We start from the raw sequence: 24,713 nt of genomic DNA on the forward strand, positions 1-24,713 counted from the left end.
TTGTTCATTTCCAAATATTTCAAAAGGTAGCATGTGCAATTTGATTTACACATAAAGTTATTATATTTAACATATGTTTTATTTAACATATGTTTTAAAGTTTCAGGAGAAGGAAGAAATTTGAGGAGAAAATTGCTGTGTCTTTTCCTTAATTTTCTCTGAGTTTAAGGGGAAAATTGTTGGGAAAAATGTCTTTGCTCATTTAGCAGTCTTCTCTTGCCAGCAACTAACACGACTGTACAATACAGCTGCCCAGGGGATGCCAAGACCATGTAAAAAGAGTGGTGAGTGGGCACAGGAATGATGCAACTGGGTTCGCAGTGTGGACCAGAGGAAATGTGTGATTTCTTTTGGAAAAAATAAAATTACACCACCCATTATAGGCCGTTATGCTAGCCGTTCTGAACATCTGCTGTACGTAGGGACTTCGTTATACTAAGGCTTTTTATATGGCCTTGTTCGGGCATACATCATTTGTCTCCTAGTTATGCCCCATCTTTGTAACTCTGTGCTGAGCCATGTCCACGTTGATTCCACTGCATTTAAGTCAGACAAAGAACTTTCCTATCAGTTCTGCTTGGAGCCCTGGATTCAGCCCTCCCCTCCCAGACGGAGTGAAAAGATGGGCACACCTGATTGTTGCTTCAATAAAGTTACTCTTGTCCGACAGGCATGGTCACCAGACAATCCTTATTCCATTTTCTAGGACTGTTACTTCGGTTTGAAAAAGACTGTGTTCCTCCTTTTTCTCCTCTCCCCCCTCAGGGACGATCCTCGGGTTCACACTCCGGCCGTACAAAATGACCTACCGGGAGGTCAAGTACTTCTCCTTCCCGGGGGAGCTCCTGATGCGGATGCTGCAGATGCTGGTGCTGCCGCTGATCATCTCCAGCCTCGTCACAGGTACGAGGGCGGTGTTAGACGGGGGGCCCGCGGTTGCTTAGGAAATGTTCTTTAGGTTTCTGCTGGATGCATGCTCTGTTCTGGCAGGGGAAAAGTTCCTTCAAGATGATGGAAGGGCGGCTTTAGTGATGCATGAGTGTTTTACCGACCACAAGAGGAAACACTGAAACGGTCACATAGCTCTAGCCGGTTTGGCTCAGTGGATAGAGCGTCGGACTGCGGACTGAAGGGTCCTAGGTTCGACTCTGGCCAAAGGCACATGCCCGGGTTGTGGGCTCCATCCCCAATAGGGGGCGTGCAGGAGGCAGCCGATCAATGATTCTCTCTCATCATGGGTGTTTCTGTCTCTCTATCCCTCTCCCTTCCTCTCTGAAATCAATAAAGAGATATATTTTTAAAAAGAAAAAGAAAAAAAACACAGGCACATAATCTGGTCTGCCTCGCCACGAGGGAGGGGCCCTGCTAAACCCTACAGCATGTCTCTGACCCCACCAACCTGGGTGACAGAGCGCCCAGAGGCCTGTTTTCTCACCCTCTCCCACCAGAGAGTGTCTGGTCGGCCACCTGTTAGCTATTGCTGCAGGATGCTTGCTCTCAGAGCCCCCGGGACGGGAGCAGAGCCTCCTGGGAAGCCCTGGCCAGAGGTAATGCTCACCACGCACTGCCAACGCGCTGCCAGCTCGGCTTTCCCTGGTGAACCCGCAGATTCCGCTCCTTCCCCAGTGTCCCCTCCCCGTCACCGTGTGGTTTGCAGGAGAAGGGGGAAGGGGTGAGAGAGTGGTCCCCATCCTGGCATTTTGTCAGTGGACACTGGTTTCCAGGGAGGGCAGAGTGTGCAGGAGGGCATCCCTTCCTGTGGCAGCGAAACAGCAGTGCCCTCCTCGCGTGTGCGTGCGTGTGCGTGCATGTGCGTGTGTGTGTGCATGTGTGTGTGTGTGTGCGCGCGCGTGTGCTTGGTGAGCACCCACGGATGCCGCAGGGAAGCATGGCTGTTCCTCCTGCCCACTCCCCTCCTTCCCCATCACCCCATCGCCCCCCGCTGACCTGGAGGGGGAGTGCCCATAGACACTGCCCTGCAGGGCAGTTCCTGGGCCGTAGCTGAAGCCCAGAGCTGGGTTTTACTCACCCTGACCTCTCTCCCCCCTTGGCTCACGGTCCCCCCACCTAGGCGAGCTGGCCCTGCGCCCCTCTCCCCGCCCAGGGGGTTCTCAGGACCTTTGCAATCTCCTCGCAAGACATCTGCGTAATGGGAACCTCACAGGACAGCTCCCAGGTCACGGGGCACAAGCCAGTGCCCTGGGGGGCTGGCCGTTGCTCGGACGGAAACTCTGCCAGGTTTCTCCTCCCCGCCTGGCCGGGCGGTGCTGCCCCCGCTTGCCCAGGTATTCAGACGAGTGGCTGCACGCACAGGGCCTCCCGCTGGAGGGGCCTGGCCCGTAAAGCCATCATGTGGACAGGATGCCCGGGAGGCTGGTGTTTGAACCTGGCCTGGCCGGCCCGCTGCGGACCAGGGGTGATCTCCACCAGGTCAGGTCAGTGCTCCCATGAGGGCACCGCCACACGCTGGCATCCACACGCCTGTGAGCTGGGGAGCAAGCGCTTCGCAGCAGTGCGGGGGCAGAAGCCACCTCCGCCTTGGTGTTTTCTGGAGTGGGAGTCCCTCCTCCCCACCCCACGGCTGGCACCTGAACCGAGTGCCTGCCGTCTTCCTGGGCACAAATGGAGGTGTCCTGGCTCCTCCATCTTCTCTCTCCGAGGGCGGCATCGGAGTTTCGAGGTTTCCAGTTTCTGGCAATGGTGCTCTCTGCACCCCGTGTTTCCCTGTATTGGGGGAGAGCCCTCACTAGGAAGCAGTGGAGAAAGCACTGCTTCCCCTCAGCAGCCGGCCTAGTTGATGGTTAACCTGAAGTGGCATTTCCTGGTATTTTCTAATACTTAACACGTCAAATTTATGGAAGGAGTAAGAGACTTCATTGAGTAACTGTGCTGGGAAAAAATAGTATGAGGCAATCCCTTTTGCATGGCTGAAGGGACATTTGTGGGTAAACCTCAGTGAATTCATCCATATTTATAATGTGGCTGTTAAAGAGACAGGCAGGCTAAGCTGCAAACAGCCCGTATGGAATGAACTTTTAAAATGTAACCAGATTCCGGTCAAGAGGCTGTTACCTTCCTATATAAATTCATTAAGGGAGCTTGTCCTAAAAGCTACGGCTTCAGTGCAGCAAGGCGTGGTAATTTTCCAGAGGAGGTTATTCAAAAGGGACATAGGAAAGCAGGCGAATCTGAGAAGACCAAGACCACTCGTTCACTAAGATTATTTGGGGAAGCTTGCCTGGCCAGTGAAAGGTTGATTATGGATGCGGAAGCTGCCCCTAGTTGCTGACTTTGAGGAATACAGACTACATCAGAAGCTCAGAGCTGGCTTTTTTGACAAAGGTGGTAAATTCAGACAGCATTACGATCTAACAAACTTTATTTTTAAAAGTAACCTAATGGCACATTTGGGATGCTGTCACTTGGGGCCATTAAGAAAGAAGTGGTGGCACTCTTTCCAGGCCTGTGTGAAGACAGGGGGCATAATTATTTCGTTTGCCAAAGACCCTTTTAAGGTGTCAGTCTCATAGAAGTCATTGCCAAGCTAACTTAGATACTTAGGGTTCATTGGACTACCTGATTGATTCAAGGAGCATTTCCTTCCATTTTAAGAGCAATGATTCTACACCAAAGTGGGGTACCAGGAGCTACTTCTGCAGATTACACCCCCCTGAGGGTGCCCGGTGTGTAAGGAGATGTCCCTAGGGGACGCATTGCTGAGGAGGGAACAGAGTCAGGGTCCACTCTTCTGAATGGGAAAAGCAAGCTCAGATGCCTCCCGTGGCTGGGCAGGTGACCTCCACTTACGAAGCTGCCATTTCCGGCTGCTGTTCGCTTTTCCTCCTCTGCTGGCGTCACAGGTTCAGAGAAGTGTTTCTGTTCGGCAGGAGAAGCAGCACGGACCAGCGCAGTGATACGTGGGACATGGCCCGCTGGCGGGGCAGTGTAGGCAGAGGGAGGCCAGGAGACTACTGGGACCTGAAAATTACCAGCTCCAGCCGGTCTTTTCCAGGTGTCCAACAAGGGCCCAATCTTCTAGGTTTTCAAGAGGATCCCGAAATCCTGGATAGTCTAAGCACCTCTAGAGCTTTGTGTGTTCTTCACACAACCAACAACAAGACGCTGCAAGGCAACCAGCTTGTGTAACCCTCGGGGCTTGAGTGTCTGAGATAAAGCAGAGAAGCACTGATTAGCTCGTGCATCCACGGGGTCACCCTGGGTCTCGTACTGAGTCTCATCTGTCACCTTATTCCACTGTTGACAGTCCCATGTCAAAGCTTAACGCTACATGGAATCAGCTTCTCAACACCACGTTCATTGGCCGCAGAACAAACAGCCGTGGGGAAATCCCTGCTCTCCATCCGCTGGGCTTCACCGCCTGGTGTCCTGGCTGCGCTGGGCGTTTCGGCCCCTGACAGGAACCCAAGACTAAGGACTCACAGGTCACCCTTTCGTAGGAAGTACTTCCCGATAGGAAAAGGCTGAACAGCCTTAGTGCTCGTAAGGTCATAAGGTCAAGCATGCCAGGGCCTGTGCAGGCGGAGATCAGAGAGCACGAGCCCCTTCTTGCTTCTCTGGGGTCAGGTGTTTGGTTGGAGAAGACGCTGCACATTTGATTGACTCCGGGAATCTGGGTTAGGCTCTTGTCCTTGAGACCTCATGTGTGAGCTGTGGCCCGAAAGCCACTGCAAGTCGTGTCCTCTTTCTCCTGAAGCTGAGAGTCCAGTCCTTCCCAACATTGCGGGTGTGTGTTAACCTTCCAGAAGCTGCTGGGTTTGTACTCAAGCACCTTTTTTATTTTATTTATTTATTTTTAACAAGAAGAGGATGTCTGTGCCAATACGCCACACAATAAAACAGGAGTTTGGCACCGGTTTCTGTTGATTTGGTTGGGATGGACAGCCAAGCTAGACAGTTCATGCCAGAAATATGAGTTGGTTTGGCTGGCTTCCTCCGATTGAATTCACTAGGTGATAATTAAATTCCATTTCAGGTTGTGCTCTGTAGACGAAATTATCGCCTTCCTCTTTACTCCTGAGTCTTTGCTGAAAGCTAGTGCTCTCTTCCTTTCTCGTTCTAAGTGTCCGGTCTTCTTCAGTCACTAACCTAAAAGGAAATCTTTCATGTCACCGGTTTTCTGGAAGACAGGATTGTCCCTTTTGACAATCAATCACTGTGGAGGGGGGCAAATTATAAGTAAAAGGTTGCTAGGGGGCTGTCAACAGCACCAGTGATGGCCGGGGCCTGTGGGAAGCACACAGGGTTGTGACATGCGTGAAGTTGACCTGTGAACATTCACTTATTCATTAACAGCTATTAATACTTTTTGAGCTCTGACTACATCAGACACTGAGTTAGGCACCGAGGGTACGCGAGTATAAAGGGCTAGTAAGACCCAGCATGATGTATGCTGGGTGGGGAGGGAGAATTTCCCTGCCTCGCTTAAATCACCAACTTATGTAAATTCCAATTTCAACTACAAGGGAGGGAGGAAGGCGGGGCCTCTGTACTCCCATCAGGAAAGAGACAATTTGATTGATTTTAAGAAATTGATCTCAAATCTGATTTTTCTAGTTGTGGCAATCTCCATCACTTACTGAAAATGTTCTTTAAACCAACATACTTTTCTAAAATGCTTCAAATCACTGTGGAAGAGGGACACCTTATTGATTTTTTTTACAGAGAGGAAGGGAGAAGGATAGAGAGTTAAAACATTGATGAGAGAGAAACATCAATCATCTGCCTCCTGCACACCCTCTACTGGGGATGTGCCAGCAACCAACATACATTCCCTTGATCTGAATTGAACCGGGACCCTTGAGTCCGCAGGCCAATGCTCTATTCACTGAGCCAAACTGGCCAGGGCGAGCTGGATAGTTCTTACTTGGCACACATGTGGAGGGTTTGTTCAGGACTTGCCAAAACTGAAGAAACATTTAATAAGCTACTCATCGCCACGACTCACTGAGCACGGAGGCCTGTTGAAATACTCCAGCACTTATATACGAGGAAAGGAATGGTCGGTGTGTTCCCTCTCCCCACACTTACATTTTAGTGTGTGTGTGTGTGTGTGTGTGTGTGTGTGTGTGTGTGTGTGTCGGGGGGAGGAGGGTCCTCTCTCGGGCAGGGAAGAGGAGGTTCTTTGAGCCTCCCTCTCATTCTCTGAAATGAAGGTGAAAACTGCCTGTGTCCCGGGTTGGAAGGCTGTGCGGACTGACACCGGGCCCAGCATCTGCTCAGGGCTATTGGCAGTAGGAGCCGTCCTGCGGTCCGCATCGGATAAATGAAAATGCTGAGCAAGAAGAGAGAGCACTGCGGGGGCGCGTAAGTGAGCCTCCGGATTCCACACATGTCCTTGGCCTGAGATCCCTGTCCAGTGAAAGGGAAGTTGAAGAAACCATGAAGTTCATCCAGTAACAACGTGGGAGTCAGGGAATTCCTTCCTCCCCGCTGGAGGGACTGCTTTCTGCCCCGCAGCCTGGGGTGATCCCCTCGTCACCATGCCTCGCCCCAAATACTGTCACTGGTTATGCAACACCCCAGTGTGTTACCCTGAGAGCTGCAGCCCAGTGTGTGGTCCCGGAATCACGCAGGCAGCACACTCCACGCGCGGCCTCCGGGCTGGGAGCAGAGTCTCCGGCTCACCAAAGCGCAGACAAGCCCACCTCCCGGCGTGTCCGCACTTGTCATGGCGCCTGGACACCAGCCGGGAAGAGCTCAGCCCCTGGCTGGTCCCACTTTCCTCTCTCCAGGGCTGATCAGAAATACGGGGAGGAGGCCAAGCAATGGCCATCGGAGAGGGAGGTGGTGGGTAAAATGGGAGACCTATCTGAGGGGTAAAAAGGCCACCTGGCGTCTTTATGTCAGATAGAAAGGAAATCTGGGTGATTTCAATGTTTTGTTTTTTGCCTTTTTTTTTTTTTTTTTTAGTGGATTTGGGCTTCGGTGAGGTGTAGACAAGGCCTTTGAAGTCTAGCTGCCCCAGACAATGCCTACCTTTCCATCACAGACAGTCTCATCCAACAAGCATTTGCTGAGCTATTTTATGAACCAGCCACTTCGGAGGACTCAGGGCACCGAGATGTAGAAGGCGAGCTCCCTGGCCTCCAGAAGTTGAAAGAGTGGCTGGGAGATAGACTTGTGATTCCATAGCAAAGGGTCATGTGACCAACTTGTGATTCCATAGCAAAGGGTCATGTGACCGGCTTGTGATTCCATAGCAAAGGGTCATGTGACCGGCTTGTGATTCCATAGCAAAGGGTCATGTGACCGGCTTGTGATTCCATAGCACAGGGTCATGTGACTGACTTGTGAGTCCATAGCAAAGGGTCATGTGACCGGCTTGTGATTCCATAGCAAAGGGTCATGTGACCGGCTTGTGATTCCATAGCACAGGGTCATGTGACTGACTTGTGATTCCATAGCACAGGGTCATGTGGCCGAGGCAGGGCAGGCCCAGCAGGGAACGAAAGAGAAGGGGCACTGCCACCATCCCTCTTCCTGACCCTCCAGTTTCCGGCTCCCTAGTCAGGAGACAACTCTTTAGCAGACACAAAGCCTTTGTGGTTTGGTTGGTTTTGGTTTTGATTTGGGGGGGCTGCCTTGCTTTCCCCACCCCGGACTCTCTCACCATTAAACGCCATACGAACTGGGGTTCCCTGTGAGGTTCCCAGCAAAGTCACCTCAGGGAGGGTGGCCTCACAGAGGAGGAGTCAGAGAGAAACGGCGCCTGACAGGGTTTCAACCACAGAAACTTTCCCTTCAGACGGGAGCCGCTCAGCTTCCAGGGGAGCCGGGCCCTGTGTGAGGGAAGGGCAGGGGGAGGTAACCGGGCACCCCGAGTGGGAATCCCCTGTCCAGCCTGGAAGGTGGCCGTCAGCTGCCTCCTGAACAGTCCATCGTCATGGTCCAGGCTCCTGAGCGGGAGTCTGCGTGGCCCTGACTGCCCCCTGGGGAGCAGGAGACAATGGGGTTTACTGCATGGTTTGGGGGGCACACACCTGAGCCTGGCGAGGTGTCCCAGTCCTTCTCCTGTGCCAGGTCTTCCAGGCCCTCCGAAGGGCTTTATTCCCAGAATTGAACCCAGTGCCCAGATGTCATGTGACTGCGTCAGGACAGGGACCTGGACCAGCCCTCTGGGAACACCAGCTGGGGTGGGGCCGGCCGTGGCATTGGCTGCCACCAGCCACTGGCTCAGGATGCAGCCTGTGGTCACCTCCACCCTCAGAGTGAGTGCTGATGGAGAAAATAATTGTGGTACAGATGGGGTTAGTGTTGATTTGGAAGATCAGAAGCCCCGGGCTCTAGGCTCTGTGAGAGGAGACTTTCCAGAGAGTGTAGCCTGTGTGAGCCGGGATTTCTTATCTGTGAGGTTCAGCTGCTTCAAGTGTGCCTGTGGTTTTGGTTGGTTCTGGTTTGAAAGAAGTTTCTCCACGTTTCTTTTTTTATTGAATTACAAAGAAAAGTTTAAGGTTTTCTTTAAAAAGGAGTTTTTCTCTGAGAAAGATAAGATTTGAGCCATTTGATTATTTCCGTCAAACACTGTTGGGACCAAGGGTCTGCGGGAAGGGATGGGAAGGGATGATTTCCTTCTGTGGACATGGAATGGTTTCCAGGAGAGCGCGTTGCCTGATGAACTCACTGGAAAGCTGGGCCTAGGGCTGGAAGTGGGGGAAGGGTACACGAGGGGGGTGTGCTTCTGCATGAGCCACCCGCTGCTGCGCCTCTCACTTCTGGCATGCACATGAGAATTTGTACCAGCCGATTCCGGTTACACTACATGGGTGTAACCAGAGTTACACCTCCAGACTCCACCTCCAGACTCCACCTCCCACCCCACCCAGAATCCAGAATTCTTCAATTAATTGGTGTGAAATGAGGCCTGGGAACCGATGTTTCTTTACAGTTCTCCAGGGGACTGGACTGTGCACCCGGGCTTGAGAATCACCACTTTACAATTCATTCAGATACCCCCTCTTCCAGGAAGCCGTCCCTGGCTTTCCCCTGGCCTCTGCTCACTAACACATGCTCCCAAAGGAGTAGCTATATTATTTACTCCGTACGGTTTTATTTAAAAAATCACTTCACTAAAATGAATGCTCACCACTTGTATAAATGAAATAACACAGAAAAATGCAGAGCGAGCCACAGGACTACACACACATGGTCATCTATTGAGTCAGATTTAAATGAACTTCTGCTCGGTGAACTGCTTATCCTGGAAATTATTGGGGACCTGTATTCCGTTATAAAAGGCTTCTCTGTGTCTCATAAAGTCAAGTAAAGAGATGCTGGCATTTCTACCAGCAGAAAGACTGATACACGGAGAGAGAGGTGGGCGGGGTTGGGACAGAGAGGTTTTCGAAGCCAGACAAGGCTTTCTGTGACAATGCCATGCATTATGTTTCCGGGACGCAGTCCCTCCGCTGCCTCCCCTGTGCTCCATATGTAGTGGGCATTTCATGATAAGCAGCAAGAAGGTTTTGGTGGTGGAATTATCTGCTGGAGGATGGACCTGCCGAAACAACCCAGCCAGTGTTGAGGCTGGATAGAATCTATGTTCCCAAATCTTACCGACGTGTCTGCAAATTCATTTCTCCAGGCAGGATCAACTTCTTATTAGCTCCTTCATGGAGAAGATCTTCCCAATAATCTCAGGTCCCCAGGCAGCAAGCCATATGACCTGCTTTCAGGGGTCCGTTTCCTGGCCTTCCTCATGAAGGAACGAGGTCTGCCCACCGTTGTATTTGTTTAATTTTCTAAACAAGAGCTTGAATTTCCATCTGAGTTTTCTTCAGAGGGAGGAAACTTCCCTAAATTACTAAGGAGGGTTCCTCTCGCAGGCCATTGGATTCAGATTGGCCAGTTAGTACCTGAGCTCTGAGATTCTGGGGAAGTGACACAGTCAGAAGAGGGGCTGGCTCATCTTTCCGGATGCTTCTAAAGAAGAGCAGGATGATTGACAGCCTCAAGCCTGTTAAAATGACATCCATACTAGCAGGACTGGTCAGTACTGTTTGGGGGGGAAAACTGTATATATAGATGTGTATACACACACACACACACACACACACACACACTCTTGCATGTCGGATTCTCTGTGACACAGGAACACATTTACTGTGAGAGGATATGGCTCTGATGCAGAATAAGAGCAGGACTGTAAGCACATTTCATGAACAGACTATGCTATTACATCTAAGCATGAGTGACAATTTCAATTTTTCTACTCTTGTTTAGATATAATATTTCATCGTTTCCAACCCCTTATTCAGTCGGGGGAAGAAAAGGCAAGAATCGTTTAAAATGTTTTTATAGTGAAAAATCTTTAAATGGAGAAAATTCATTCTATTGACTTTAATCTATTCATGATTTCCCTCTGACTGGACACCTCATGCTTCCAGAGCACAGATGTTCTTTGGGAGGGTGGCTTGTAGTCACTGTGTAATTTCTCACGCATCTGAGCTGCACCAAGTGAGGCCAAATGCCTGGAAAGTGCTGTTCACATCACACAAGCTCAGCTTTCCTCCGTGAACGACGAAGGCACTGCCGGGAGCATCGGACTTCCCACTGCTACAGACGCCATTCACTACTAAGCTCCTTGGTTCCTTAGAACGATAAAGATCTATTTCACAATCGAGAGCTCTTTTTGTTTATACAGATTCCCTAGCTATTTCTTGGAATTGGTTAATAAGGCAGATTTATCTTATTTCAAGATTGCACTTATTTTTTAATAGCTTTATTGAGAAATAACTTGCGTGCATACAACTTACACATATTAAGTGTATAATTCAGTGGCTTTTAGTGTGTTCAAAGCTGTGCATCTATCACCACAATCAATTTTAGAACATTTTTATTATCCTAAAAAGAAACCCAAACACCTTAGTTATCAATCCCTGCAAATCTCATTCCCCCAGCGCTAGGCAAACACCAATCTGTTTTCTTTATCTTTAGATCTTTCTGTTTAAGACACTTTATATTAAAGGAGATCATACTATGCTAGTATATGGTTCTTTGTGATGGCTTCTTTCACTTAGCATAATGTTTTCAAGGATCGTCCATGCGGTTGCATATATTCGCATTTCATTCCTTTTTATGGTTGATTGTATTCCACTGTATGGATATACCATATTTTATCTATCCATCAATTAGTGGGCATTTGGGCTGTTCACTTTTTTTCCCTTTGGCTACTATGAGTAATGTTCAGCTGCTGTGAACATTCATGCACATATGTTTTTATTTCTTTTGGGTATATACTTTGGAGTGGAATTGCCACATCCTACAGTATCTCTGCTTAATCTTTGAAGAACTGCCAGGCTAGCTTCCAAAGTGGCTGTAATATTTACATTCCCACCAGCAGTCTATGGGGTTCTAATTTCTCCACATCCCCACCACTTGTTTTTAATCTGTATTTCCTAGTTGTAGCCACCTCATTGTGGATTTAATTTTCATTTCCCTGGTAGCTAAAGATGTTGAGCATCTTTGCATGTGCTTATTGACTATTTTTATGGGTTCTTTGGAGAAACATCTGTTCAGATCCTTTGCCTGTTTTTCAATTGGGCTGGCTTTTTATTATTGAGCAATATCTGTGAAAATTGAACTTCTTAAAAGCTCTGGACACTAGACTATATACAGAGATGACTATGAATTTATCATAAATCATAGTTATGGTCATTCTTGAGAAAGATTCTTTACTGTGATTAATCCCAGTATAAACAAGCACTTTTAAGGTTTTTGTTACAAAGTCTTAAGCAAATGATAAAACAATGGTAAAAATGACTAGTTCTATAATTGCATGTTCTTTTGAAATAAAACTTCCTCCAAAAAAGGAAATAGTTGAATGGCATTGTCTAATACATGCATTTTGTTTGTCTTAGGTGTAGGAGGACTCTTGCTCTCCCTATAAAAATTTGTGATTTTGCTAAAACAATTGAAGTCAAACATAACATTACATTTTATGTTTCAAAATGGTAGAATTTAAATATTAAGTCCTTGGCTGTCCTAAAATAGTTGTTGTGATCTTTTAAAATGTAGATATAGATACATAAAATAGAACTTTTTGGTACATTAAAATACAATGTGTTAATTTTTTAGTTATAGTGAATAAAAGTTGAAAATAAGACAGTGACAAAACAATGTGAATACACTTAACACTCTAAACTGTACATTTACAAGTGACTAACTATAATAATATGGTAAGTTTTATGTTTTTTTACCACAATTAAACTTTTTTATAGTAAATTGGGTATAAATTTTTTAAATATATATATTTTATTCATTTTTTACAGAGAGGGATAGAGAGTTAGAAACATCGATGAGAGAGAATCACCGATCAGCTGCCTCTTGCACACCCCCTACTGGGGATGTGCCCGCAACCAAGGTACATGCCCTTGACCGGAATCGAAGCCAGGACCTTTCAGTCTGCAGACCAACGCTCTATCCATTGAGCCAAACCGGTTTTGGCAAATTGGGTATAAATTTTTAATGTCAATTCTTTTGAAATGGGCGTTCTAAATGGCTGTTTGCCTATCAATCTAGCCTTCCGTCGAGTTTTTACACGAAGCTTTGGAAGGACATCAGTTAGCCTTTTCCCTGTTTTCTCTAATTTTACTTTTGGAGATGTGTACACAGATACTTGGGGTTATCCAGAATGTTCGTTCTTGAGGCCAGATAATCTCTAGAAACTGAGACATTTCTCAGCTGCCTCCGTGGTTGCCCTGAGGAGGTAGGTGATCCGGGATGGCAGTCGGGGAGAGACAGTGGGAAGCAAGAGGACCTCTGGATTTCATGCTCAAATCCCCCCATCCTCCCCCAACACACACACACACACACACACACACACACCGCCGCCAAAGAATGTGGATGCTAAGACTGGAGTGCGGACACAGATCTCACTGGCCTGAAGTGGATTTTATGAGCTGTTCAGGGGTCTGGTACATCTCAATTGACAGAAAGGCCCCGGGGCTGAAAGTTCTGGTCAGGTCTGTGACAATACTGCTGAATTACATGTATTTGTTGTCTTTTTATTTTGAGCTATAATCCCAGGTCGGTTTTTTCAATCCAGATGGAAGGTAAAGGTCTGCTTTCCTCAGGTGTCTGCACCTGGGTGACGGCAAGGAGAGCCCCGCCCGTTGTCCGTTAGGACGCCCCCTTTAGGACACCCCCTTTGAAAGCTCTAGCTAAGCCTGGAATCCCATTCTTGAACTTCGCATCTTTGAAGAATGACTTCTCCTTCCTTTATCATTAGCCATAATGTACCTATTTGGATAAAAGATGGGTCTCATGTAACACCACACTGCAAAATACCCACTTGTAAGAGCTACACTGGAATTGGCCTCTGCCCGCCTCATACTCCCACACTGACCATTAGTTAGAGCCACGGTGAAGCTTGCCCCTGACCATGCTCAGTGATTTGGGGGTTGTTGTTGTTTTTATCCATTCCGCTTCTGTCTCGTGTCGGATTCCCAGCAGTAAGTTTTACTTCTAATTGATGGGCTATGTAATCACAGTACTAATTACTGCTAATTTTTGCTACCTAAATATGTTTTTTTTTTCAGCCAAAAAACTTCTTGCATTGATGTTGACTTCTTCTTACCAATATATAATTAATGCACCAGCTAATTACAAATCATTTCTTTGTGTTCATTAAAGAAAACCCTTAATGACTCTTTGGTGTAAGCTCAATTTAAGGCACTGAATTGTATTTAAATTATCGAAACTATACTGGTAAAGGAAAGCTAAAGACGTTTGCATCTTCTGAATTTGATGCCAAGATGGGCATTGGTGGTGCTGGTGCCAGAGTTGGGGTAGATTATTGGTCTGACCAAGAGAACTCTGGAATTTTAAAGAGCACCAATAAAGCATAACAGATTATCTTCAAACAAGGGCTGGCTTTTTTTTTTCACCAACAATTGGTTTCCTCTGTTTATTTTGCTGTTTCAGATTATCCTTTCTGTGTAGAAATCCACACAAAGATCGTAAAATTAAAAACCTCAAAAAAGTAAACAAAATATCCCAATTTCGTTTTTTGGAAAACGAAATGTTAAACATTACTCAGTCATCTCTGCCCTCCCACGATTGGACAGAGACACACTCTGGTATGTGCGCTGGCTCTGTGCTTGCGCCTGTGCTGTGCTGTTGGTGGCTCGGGGCCAGAGTCCTCTCCAAGAGTAAGCTGCATGAGGGCAGAAGGCGCGCTTCTTCTGATGGGGCTTGGCAGTCAGCTCCTCGGGAGGTGGCTCACCGGCCCGGAGCTGGTGACAAAGCAATGCAGCTGCGTGTATGTAGACGGTGACCAGTTAGCCTCCCTCCTGGGAGATGGGATTTGGATATTAGAAGGAAAACAATTTTCAGCATCATATTTGTGGTCTCTTTTAAAGGAGACAATTCCAAGTGGTTTCTAAGTCTTAGAAAACTTTCTGTTTCAATACTTCTTTTTCAAGAGTACTCACAAATAATGCTCAGTGGGGTGTTTTTTGAGAAAAGAAGAAGAAAAAAAGATCCCTTGAAACATTGTGGGTATAAGTAATTCCTGCCTCCATGGGGTACAGTGGGACCACGTGAGGAGAGCAGAGGCATAGGCAGGAGTTTAAAAGCACACTGTACCCACCCTTATACCGCTGGCTGTGAGGTCAGAGGTACAGCTGGCCCCGCAGGATGCTGATGGGATGGAAAGGTCAGAGGGAGAATTGCTCCCGTGGGATGTTTCTCGTTGGAATCACTTCTGTCCACAGCCCTGGTGTCACTCGCCAAAATGTATCTGCTCTGAAAATATGGATCCCATCTGACACCACTTTATAAACTACCCACGTGTCAGGGTTGTGATGGAATTGGCCTCTGTCTGCCTCGTGCTCCCACACAAGAGATGCAGAGAATGCTTCGTGATTCTGAGGAACTAAGCTTTAGGTTTTCATTTGTTTTTCTTTGGTTACCCTATTGGCAATGTGTAGTTCTTCTTTTGTAGCATCAAGTAAGAGTCTAATTTAGTAATTTTCCTCTTAAAATACTCTGGGAGCCGAAACAGGTTTGGCTCAGTGGATAGAGCGTCGGCCTGTGGACTGAAGGGTCCCAGGTTCGATTCCGGTCAAGGGCGTGTACCTTGGTTGCGGGCACATCCCCAGTAGGGAGTGTGCAGGAGGCAGCTGATCAATGTTTCTTTCTCATCGATGTTTCTAACTCTCCCTCTCCCTTCCTCTCTGTAAAAAATCAATAAAATATATTTTTAAAAATACTCTGGGAGCCCTGTGTGTGCACAGCATACACTCACTGCTGACCAGGTTCTGTTTCCAGCTGCATGCCAGCCATAATGCAACTTATTAAGAGAACTGAATGAAATAATGTAATTATTTTCAATGGACAAAAGGCAGAATTAGCTGCCATGAATTTCTCTGGAGCAAAGCACACCAAACCTTTCCAAATATTTTCATTTTTGACATTCAATCAAGATACACTCAAATTCAAATACATCTTTTGTTAAGTAGGCTAGATATTTCCTTTGGCATTCAGAATGATTCCAAACTTTGCTCAGAAAAGATATCAAAATGTATTAAAGCAAATTGAGTCAATTTTACTTTGGTACATTATCCCTCTTTATCCATAGGTCTACTCACACCAAAGAGTACTTATAAAAATTGATATAGAATCAGTAAGTCTTTTATGGAAATATATTTTAGCACCAGAAAAAGGCAGATTTGGGTCAAATTTTGACTGAGAGGCTATTATTTTCTTAACAAACATCCAGACTCCAGTCATTCCTTTTACTTTATTTTTACAACTAAAATTAGTTTTAGAGAAAAGGCAGCAGTCACACTTACGATACTTTAAAAGAGAGCAGATTCTTTTATTGTAATTTATCGCGGTACCTTCATGGCTTTTTTTGTTTCTGGTTTTTAATTGATCCCAAACTTTATGTGGAGGAGGCTAAAATAGGCTCTGATTGTTGTAGTGAGTATTTTGGGGTTCTGTTATTTGGATCGTGCATTATTTTCTGTAGCATTATAAATATATTTTTTATTGATTTCAGAGAGGAAGGGAGAGGGAAAGAGAGAAAAACATCAATGATGTAGGAGAGAGAAAAAAAAATGATGAGGGAGAATCTTTGATGGGCTGCCTCCTGCACATCCCACAATGAGGATCGAGCCTACAGCCCGGGCATGTGCCCTGACCGGGAATCCAACCTCCTGGTTCTTAGATCAACGCTCACCACTAAGCCATGTGGGCCAGGCTCTGTAGAGAAGGGGTTAATCAGCTAGTCTGCATTTCTATGTGATCACGTAGGAGTTTGGTGTTTTTTGTTTGTTTGTTTTTGTTTCTAATATATTTTATTGATTTTTTTTTTACAGAAAGGAAGGGGGAGGGAGAGAGAGTTAGAAACATCGATCAGACTCACACAAATTCTTTCTTTTGTTTCCAAATGGAAAACAAAACTTACATGATGAGTCCCAGGTGTATGTATAACTAGAATTGTCTGCAAAATGGGCATAAAGATGCACATAAGCCTTATAATTCTCAACCAGTCTCCCTTCCTAGAAAGGATGCTCTGGTGTCTGTAAAGGTACAGTCTTTACCGAGCTGGTTCATTATTCTGAAGACGACGAGTGCATGTAGAATAAATGTATTCCTGGTGAAGGAGCACAAACATGGAGGAGAATTCAGCGTTTTTAGGTTTACAAAGAGAGTAGGAAAATATTAAAAGTTGGTTTTATAAAATCAAAGGAAATGTAGAAACTAGGGACTAAGCGAGAACTTGGCCCCCTGCTCTGCCTCCTCCCCCACCCCCGGCTTGTTGATTGGACCTCTTAGCTCTGACTTCCGACTGTGGCACCGCCTCCACCCTGTGCAGACAGCATCTCAGTCCAATTCCACAGCAGCAGCTCCCTTCAGCCCCCCTGCCTGCCCCACTCCCCCTAGGAACTTGCCCTTTTCCGATCTGCGTTTTCACGTGGAAACAGTATGATCTTCCTAAGGTTCAGCTCCGAGCTTTTCCCCACGTTGCTTTTGGAATGCAGGTCATGTCTTGTGTGGCTCCTGCTTCTCTCTTTCCATCTCATTTCTCACCACCTCCCTCCTGTCTTCCTGTTCCCTGGAACCCCCTTCCCTCCTGTCTTACCTTGGATGCCACTTCCTCCAGGAAGCCTTTGAGCCCGGGTCTTAGGTGGCCCTGTTGGCATTCTCCACCTCCTCCGGCCAACAGTAAGTTTTATGAAAGCAAAGGACCATTTTGTTGGGCACTTCACCCCCGGGACTGGCAACCATCATTTCCTGAGACCCCAGAGAATCTTTGGTTATTTTGTCTTATCTTTTTAAATATATTTTTATTAATTTGAGAGAGAGAGAGGGAGAGGATCATCGATGGGTGAGAACCATGAGTCTGCTGCCTCCTGCACTCCCCCGGTGAGGTTCAAGCCCACAATCTGGGCATGTGCCCTGGCCAGGAATCGAACCAGCAACCTGGTGGTGCATGGGATGATGCCACACAGGCCAAGGCGATCTGCAGTTATTTTAGGATGATGAAAGCCTCCGCTTTCGTGTAAAAACCTGTGGTACCCTGCCCAGCACTTTTCGGGGAGGTGAGCAGAGCAGAGGAGAGTCCGGTTGCAAGGTGACCCAGCTGCTCCGGGGACTGTGCCCCGGCTTCCCTGGGCGGAATCAGAGCAGAAGAGCCAGCATTTGGACTCCTGACGTAGAGACATATTGGCCCTGCTGCTGATGGAGGCGGCTGGCTTACTTTTTTTTCCCCCTCTTTGTCTGGGCAGAGAGAGCTTTGCCATGGTTTGCCGGAAAGATTCCCTGATCCAGTCTTCCCCTTCCTGTTTGCCGGGGTGCCTGCTAACGCCGCGGCATGAAGCTCTGCCCAGGGCCGTGCGCCCTGAAAACGCAGCCGACTCGGTGCACGGGAGGGCCTGGGTGCCAGCTAGTTCGCTTCTCGGATGGGCATTTCCGGGTGGGAGGAGAGATGTGCTCTGGCACCCCCAGCTCCAGCTGGTATGCACGCACACACACTCACACACACACACACACACACACACTTACACAAACAACATTCACACGCACAACATTCACACATGCACACACACACACACACACAACATTCACACATGCACACACACACACAACATTCACACATGCGTGCACACTCACACACACTCACACACACGCACACACACTCACACAAACAACATTCACACACACACACACAACATTCACACATGCACACACACACAACATTCACACGCACACACACTCACACAAACAACATTCACACACACACAACATTCACACATGCACACACACACAAACAACATTCACACATGCACACACACACACAACATTCACACATGCGCGCACACTCACACTCACACAAACAACATTCACACACACACAACATTCACACATGCACACACACACTCACACACCCTCACTCCGCACTCTCTCCCTCGGCCCGCAGATCAGCTGTCCCGGTTTGGCCCTCCGTCACCCGCAGCGAACAGCTGGCCCCGCTGCCGTCAAGGAGAGAGAGGGCACCGCGCCGCCCGGGCCTGAGCGCAGCCCTTAGAAATAGAACAGGGCGTGTTCGCTGGTTTCTTTCCAACCTGGGCACCGGGGGCAGGTGTCCGGTGACACACAGAGCGAGATGCACCCTGACTCTCCCCCTTCCCCCTTCTCCCCCGAGGTCCCAGAGCTGCCCAGGAGCCGAGTTCCAGGAAAGGAACCCGAGACGCACCCGGCACCGACACGCGGGTCACATGCTTCCTGCCCTCCCGGGAGGGACTGGGCATCAGGGCCCGGGAGGCAATGTCCCCGGGAATGCTCCTGGGCCCCGGAGGGCAAAATACACCCCCCCCCCAGGTGGACGGGGTGCTCAGGGCTCCGGACGGCGCGGCCTCGGGGTGAGGGCGGGCGAAGATGGAGCTGGGCCCACGGAGACCGGGCACAGCTCGGGAGACCCGCGGGCAGGGCGCCGACTGGCCAGCTGCTTCCCGGGGCGGCTCCCGGGGTGTGGGTCCCTGTGTGTGACCCCGTGTGTGACCCCTGTGTGTGACCTCCTGTGTGTGACCCCGTGTGTGACCCCTGTGTGTGACCCCTTGTGTGTGACCTCCTGTGTGTGACCCCTGTGTGTGACCCCCTGTGTGTGACCCCGTGTGTGACCCCTGTGTGTGACCTCCTGTGTGTGACCCCGTGTGTGACCTCCTGTGTGTGACCTCCTGTGTGTGACCCCCTGTGTGTGACCCCGTGTGTGACCCCTGTGTGTGACCTCCTGTGTGTGACCTCCTGTGTGTGACCTCCTGTGTGTGACCCCCTGTGTGTGACCTCCTGTGTGTGACCTCCTGTGTGTGACCCCCTGTGGGTGACCCCTGTGTGTGACCCCCTGTGTGTGACCCCTGTGTGTGACCTCCTGTGTGTGGCCCCCTGTGTGTGACCTCCTGTGTGTGACCCCCTGTGGGTGACCCCCTGTGGGTGACCCCGCGTGTGACCCCTGTGTGTGACCCCCTGTGTGTGACCCCGCGTGTGACCCCTGTGTATGACCCCTGTGTGTGACCCCCTGTGTGTGACCCCGTGTGTGACCCCTGTGTGTGACCCCTGTGTGTGACCTCCTGTGTGTGACCCCCTGTGTGTGACCCCGTGTGTGACCTCCTGTGTGTGACCCCTGTGTGTAATCCCCTGTGTGTGACCCCTGTGTGTGACCCCCTGTGTGTGACCTCCTGTGTGTGACCCCCTTTGTGTGACCTCCTGTGTGTGACCCCCTGTGTGTGACCCCTGTGTGTGACCCCTGTGTGTGACCTCCTGTGTGTGACCCCCCGTGTGTGACCCCTGTGTGTGACCCCTGTGTGTGACCTCCTGTGTGTGACCCCCCGTGTGTGATCCCCTGTGTGTGACCTCCTGTGTGTGGCCCCCTGTGTGTGACCTCCTGTGTGTGACCTCCTGTGTGTGACCCGCTGTGTGTGACCCCTGTGTGTGACCTCCTGTGTGTGACCCCCTGTGTGTGACCCCTGTGTGTGACCTCCTGTGTGTGACCCCCTGTGTGTGACCTCCTGTGTGTGACCCCTGTGTGTGACCTCCTGTGTGTGGCCCCCTGTGTGTGACCTCCTGTGTGTGATTCCCTGGCCAGGTCGGCAGATGGCATTTTCCTTGACCAAGCGGTGGCTCTGTACTGATCAGTAGCTTGTTTCAGGGGTCGTGTTGCTTGTCCGTTCACCTTTCCGCCAGCTTGCTCCTCCCTAAGGCCTGATGCATGAATTCATGCATGGGTGGTTTGGCCAGCCTGCCTGCTGGTTGAACGCCTTCCTGGTTTAGGAGACAATTTGCATAGTAGCCTTTTATTATATAGGATATCCACTGAATGGCCAGATTATTATGCATAAAGAGATCATAATAATCTGGCCACTCAGTGTATTTGCATCCCAGCACTAGTGGCAGTGATGAGCTCTAGTTGTAGACGTTACATAAAGAAGCCATGGATATGTGCGTTGGGAACAGTTGCTTAATGAGTCTCATCGGCTGAATCTGTGGACTTTGTCATTCATCCTCTATTCTCCAAGTATCTATTGAGTCTCTACTGTGAAAGCCACTGGGCATATAGAAATAGAGACCATCATGTGTATTTTATAGTTGAAGAACTAGGACCTGGAAAGCCATAAGCTGATAGGGTATTGCGGAAGGAGGAAAGATGAATTTAAAGGCATTACTTTTTTTTTTTTTCCAGAGTTCAGCTTCTTATTGAACGTGTTACAAAAGAGGTTTAGTCAAAAAGACCAAAAGTCTATGTCATCATCAGATTCCTCAGGTTCTTCTTTCTTTGCTTCCACTTTGTCCTCCTCACCTGGGGCGGCTGGGGTGGAGGGGACAGAACCTCCTGCTGGGCAGCCCCAGCCGCTGGGCAGGGCCCCCAGCCCTTACGTCACAGAGGAGGCTCCTGCTGCTGACATTGGCCAGAGCCTCTGCAGACGAGCCTGGCCAGAAAGGCGTACACCCACACTGGCTGCTTTAACAAGGCATGGATCTTATTCTCCCGACCCTCACCTCATCATCCTGAGGATGAGGGCTGAATGGATGCAGGTGAGCTCCCAGTCCATGGACTAAGAGGAACCTCTTTCTATTTTTTAAATACTTCCTATAATGACATTTTGCTGTAGAATTCCTGATACAGTTTGTTTTCATTATTCTGAAAATATTTGAGTCTTCGGTAATACCTTTGACAATAAAATAGAACCTAATAAAACAGCGAAGTAGATTTTTCAACTGGCTGACCATTTGAACCTATTGAGGGCTTACGGTAAGGTGACCAGATGTCCTGCTTTGGGCGAGACAGTCCCGATTTCTAACAATCTGTCCCGTGTCCCTCGGCATTTTAAAAATCGGGACTTTTTAAAAATGCCGTGGGACAAATTGTTAAAAATAGAGACATTTGGTCACCATGTCAACTTGGGAAGATGCCTGGTGAAATACCTGGTGGATTTTTTAAAAATTCTGTTCTGTTCTCCCCCCTCCTCCCTCCTCCCCCCGCTTTTTTTTTAATCAACAACTTTAAGACCTAGCTCCTTATAACGCTTATACATGCTGTTTTTACATGACATAATTCCCCCAAGGTAGTTTCTACCACGTGCCTATGATTATGATTAAAAATTACTTCAATAGACTGCGATGCTGGATAGAAACCAACAAGATGAAACTGAGCAGGACACAGACGTTCGCTCCTGCTTTTAGACTCAAAAGGCAATTTCGCAATTGCAGGATGGGGAGCAACTGAGCTTGGCAGCAGTTCCTGAGACTAAAAGCTCACTAGGAACCAGCAGTGGGATGTGGTGGCTGCCAAGAATAAATACAGCCGTGTGCTTCCTCCGTAGAAGTGATAGTTCACTGTACCGGCCACACTGCATCGCGAGTCGTTTGTTTAGTTCCGAGAAAATTCAGGAGCAACGTTGACAAAGCAGAGTAGCTGCTGAGCGGGTGTTGGATCCAATCCAAGGCACATTTATTGGACTCCGGTGTGGGGCAGGCCGTTGGCTAGCCAGTGTGGAGGAGAATGATGGGAAGAGACTGCCGGTCTCGCCTCAAGGAGCTGAACGTTTAAAGAGAGAGGCCGGCAGGCACATACATGACTGCAACACGAAGCAGGCGGTGAAGCCAAGAAGCACAGGAGAAGTGCTGTGGGAATTCAGGGGCTGGACTAGTGGCAGAGTTTCCACAGGACAGAGGAATCCTTAAAAGCAGCGATGCAGAGATGGGGAAACTCAAGGTCTAGCCTGCCTGGAAGAGTAGGGCAGGGCTTAGTAGGAAATGAAGCCGAGGAGGAAGGTGTGGACCGAGCACAGGGCACTGACTGGCAGGCAGGGGGAGGGATTTGAATTGGTGAGCATCTGGAAGTAAGGGCAGGTGAGGGCCAGTTGGAGAAACGAGATGCACCTAGTCTGGAGAAAAGAACCCCAAGGCCCCCCTGGGAATGTGGACCAGACTTGCTCTGCGTTCCTCCAGAAGCAAACAGTTAGCTCAGGGGAGGAGGGTTCTAAGGAACCTGATGTCAGTTCTTTTTAGGAAATCAAAGCTGCCCAACAATGACTAGCTAGGCTTGGCGAAGGTGGGTGCCAGCGTGGGTAGGCTGAGCGGAAGTTTGAAGGCCACGCTCCGCAGGGAATGTGGGGATGGGTGCCGTGGCTTCCCCAAGAGCCCTGGGGGTTCCAGGAGTGACCCAAGGGCTGCCGACGTGTGGTGCTCCGTTGCTGAGTTTTCTCTCTCCTTCGCTAGGTTTTCCATGAGCGTATCAGCCTCTGGATAACGCTGGCAGGTCCTGACTCTCCAGCTCAATGAGATGTCAGACTCCCTCGGCCCTGGCAGCCAGTGCTTTGACAGTGGCCACTCTCACCCTCGCTTTGCTTTCTCACACATGCACTGTTTTTTCCCAGTGTGGCGGCCCTTTCAAATAAGGACTGAACAGATTTTTGCGAGAATTCCCCATTAGGTGGATGAAATGCAAATCAACAGCTGACCCAGGACCAGCGCAAAGAAGACTTAATTCACCAAGAATCTCCGGGGTAGTAGGTGTAGAGTTTACACAGTCGGTTCTGGAGGCGGGAAGACTTGGGTTCAGATGCCAGCAATGCCGGTTACTAGCCGTGTGACCCCTGGCAAGCGGTGTAATCTCCCCGTTTCCTGGCTTATCGGTGGGGATTGGCCTCTGTTGGGCCCCACCTGCAGGTGGTTTGGGAGGGTTAAGTGAGATAAAGCGCGGAGCTGGTGCCTGGCAGTGTAGGGTCCAGTTACACTTGCCGAGTTCCCACACTTTACAGTGGTGTGCCAAGGAGCCCTGCAGAGCTAAAGGAATCATTTACAAAACTAAAACATCACCATCATCCTGGCGAATGTATATGTGCCAGATAGTGTTCTGAGGCATCACACGTTGAATTCATTGAATCCTCAGAACAAGCCTGTAAAGTAAACACTGTTAATGGTCTCTCATTTACTGAGAGGTCACCTATCTGCACCAGCCCAAGCTAATGCATGAGGGAGCCAGGGTTCAAACCAAGCGAACTATTGAGGTCATTTCAACCACCTCCTAACCATTTCACATTTGGGAGACAAATATTCCTACTTTCTTCCCAGTTTCATTCCAAATACTCTGCTGTGTAATTTCAAGCAATTTTATTTGTTCAGGGCTGTTTCACACTAATATGTTTTTAAGTCTTACTTATTACACTAATACACGAGGGCCCTAATGATCATATCTTTGGCCAGAGCATTGAGAAGTTCCTTAATAAAAGGAGAGTGATGCATAAATAAGTGGAAAAAATCAATTATAGAAGCAGTTAATTTTAAAATATATTTTTAATTGATTTTAGAGGGGAAGGGAGAGGGAGAGAGAAATGGAAACTTCAATGATAAGAGAGAATCACTGATTGATCAGCTGCCTCCTGTATACATCCTACTGGAGATCAAGCCCAAAACCTGGGCATGTGCCTGACTGGGAATCGAACTGTGACTTTGTGGTTCATAGGTGTCACTCAACCACTGAGCCACACCAGCTGGGCTCTCTTTCTCTGTCTTATCATTTAGTGTTCCAGATATTCCTCAAATGTACCCACCCACTAGTTTTCAAACGCTGGTGGCTGCATCATTATACCTATAGATTCCAAATTAAAGAATAACCTTGCCAATCCAATCTATGCTACATCAGTCTCACATCAACCAAACACCACTTCCACATCCTTTCTCTGCCACCCTCTTAGATCCGTGAAGAATATTCAGGATAAGTGAAGTATGATGTAAGGGACTGCCCCTAATTTTCTTTGGAGAATTTTTGGGAATTCCTAAATACCCCTGGGGCGATAAAAATCAGGATATGAAGCTGAGACTCACATAGAGACTATGCATATAAATATTACAAAGATAAAGAATATGTGAAAATAACTCCTGACTATAGGAGGGAAAGACCTATGAGCATTGCGCTACTGCTGGTGGGCTATGCCAGGAATAATCCATTCCATGTCGGGGCCAAAAATGCAGCCTTTTCTGTTCCAGCGGGAGAGTTCTCACCTCCAGTGAGGCCGAGATGAGGGGGGTGGGGGAGTACCCAGACCTTTCCTCTCTGGGAAGCGATACTGAGCTCATTGTTTGGGTCAGGTGGCTGGGAGCCCGTAACCTCCCCGTCTGGGTGCAACTATTCCTTTAGAGATTAGATAAGAACAACTGATGAACTTTTAAACACTAAGAAAACTAATCAG

At 48.5% G+C, this 24,713-nt stretch overlaps 1 protein-coding gene across 1 annotated transcript in view; it reads left to right on the forward strand.

The window, feature by feature from the left end:
• The window catches only part of SLC1A3 (solute carrier family 1 member 3), a 67,592-nt gene that overhangs the window by 20,214 nt on the left and 22,665 nt on the right, over positions 1–24,713 (forward strand). Inside the window, exon 3 of the mRNA XM_036410501.2 lies at positions 766–903. Coding sequence (XP_036266394.1) covers positions 766–903 — 138 coding nt within the window. The remainder of the gene's footprint in view (positions 1–765; positions 904–24,713) is intronic.

This window comes from Pipistrellus kuhlii, unplaced genomic scaffold (assembly GCF_014108245.1).
Source record: "Pipistrellus kuhlii isolate mPipKuh1 unplaced genomic scaffold, mPipKuh1.p scaffold_m20_p_4, whole genome shotgun sequence".
In the NCBI taxonomy this organism is placed as follows: domain Eukaryota; kingdom Metazoa; phylum Chordata; class Mammalia; order Chiroptera; family Vespertilionidae; genus Pipistrellus; species Pipistrellus kuhlii.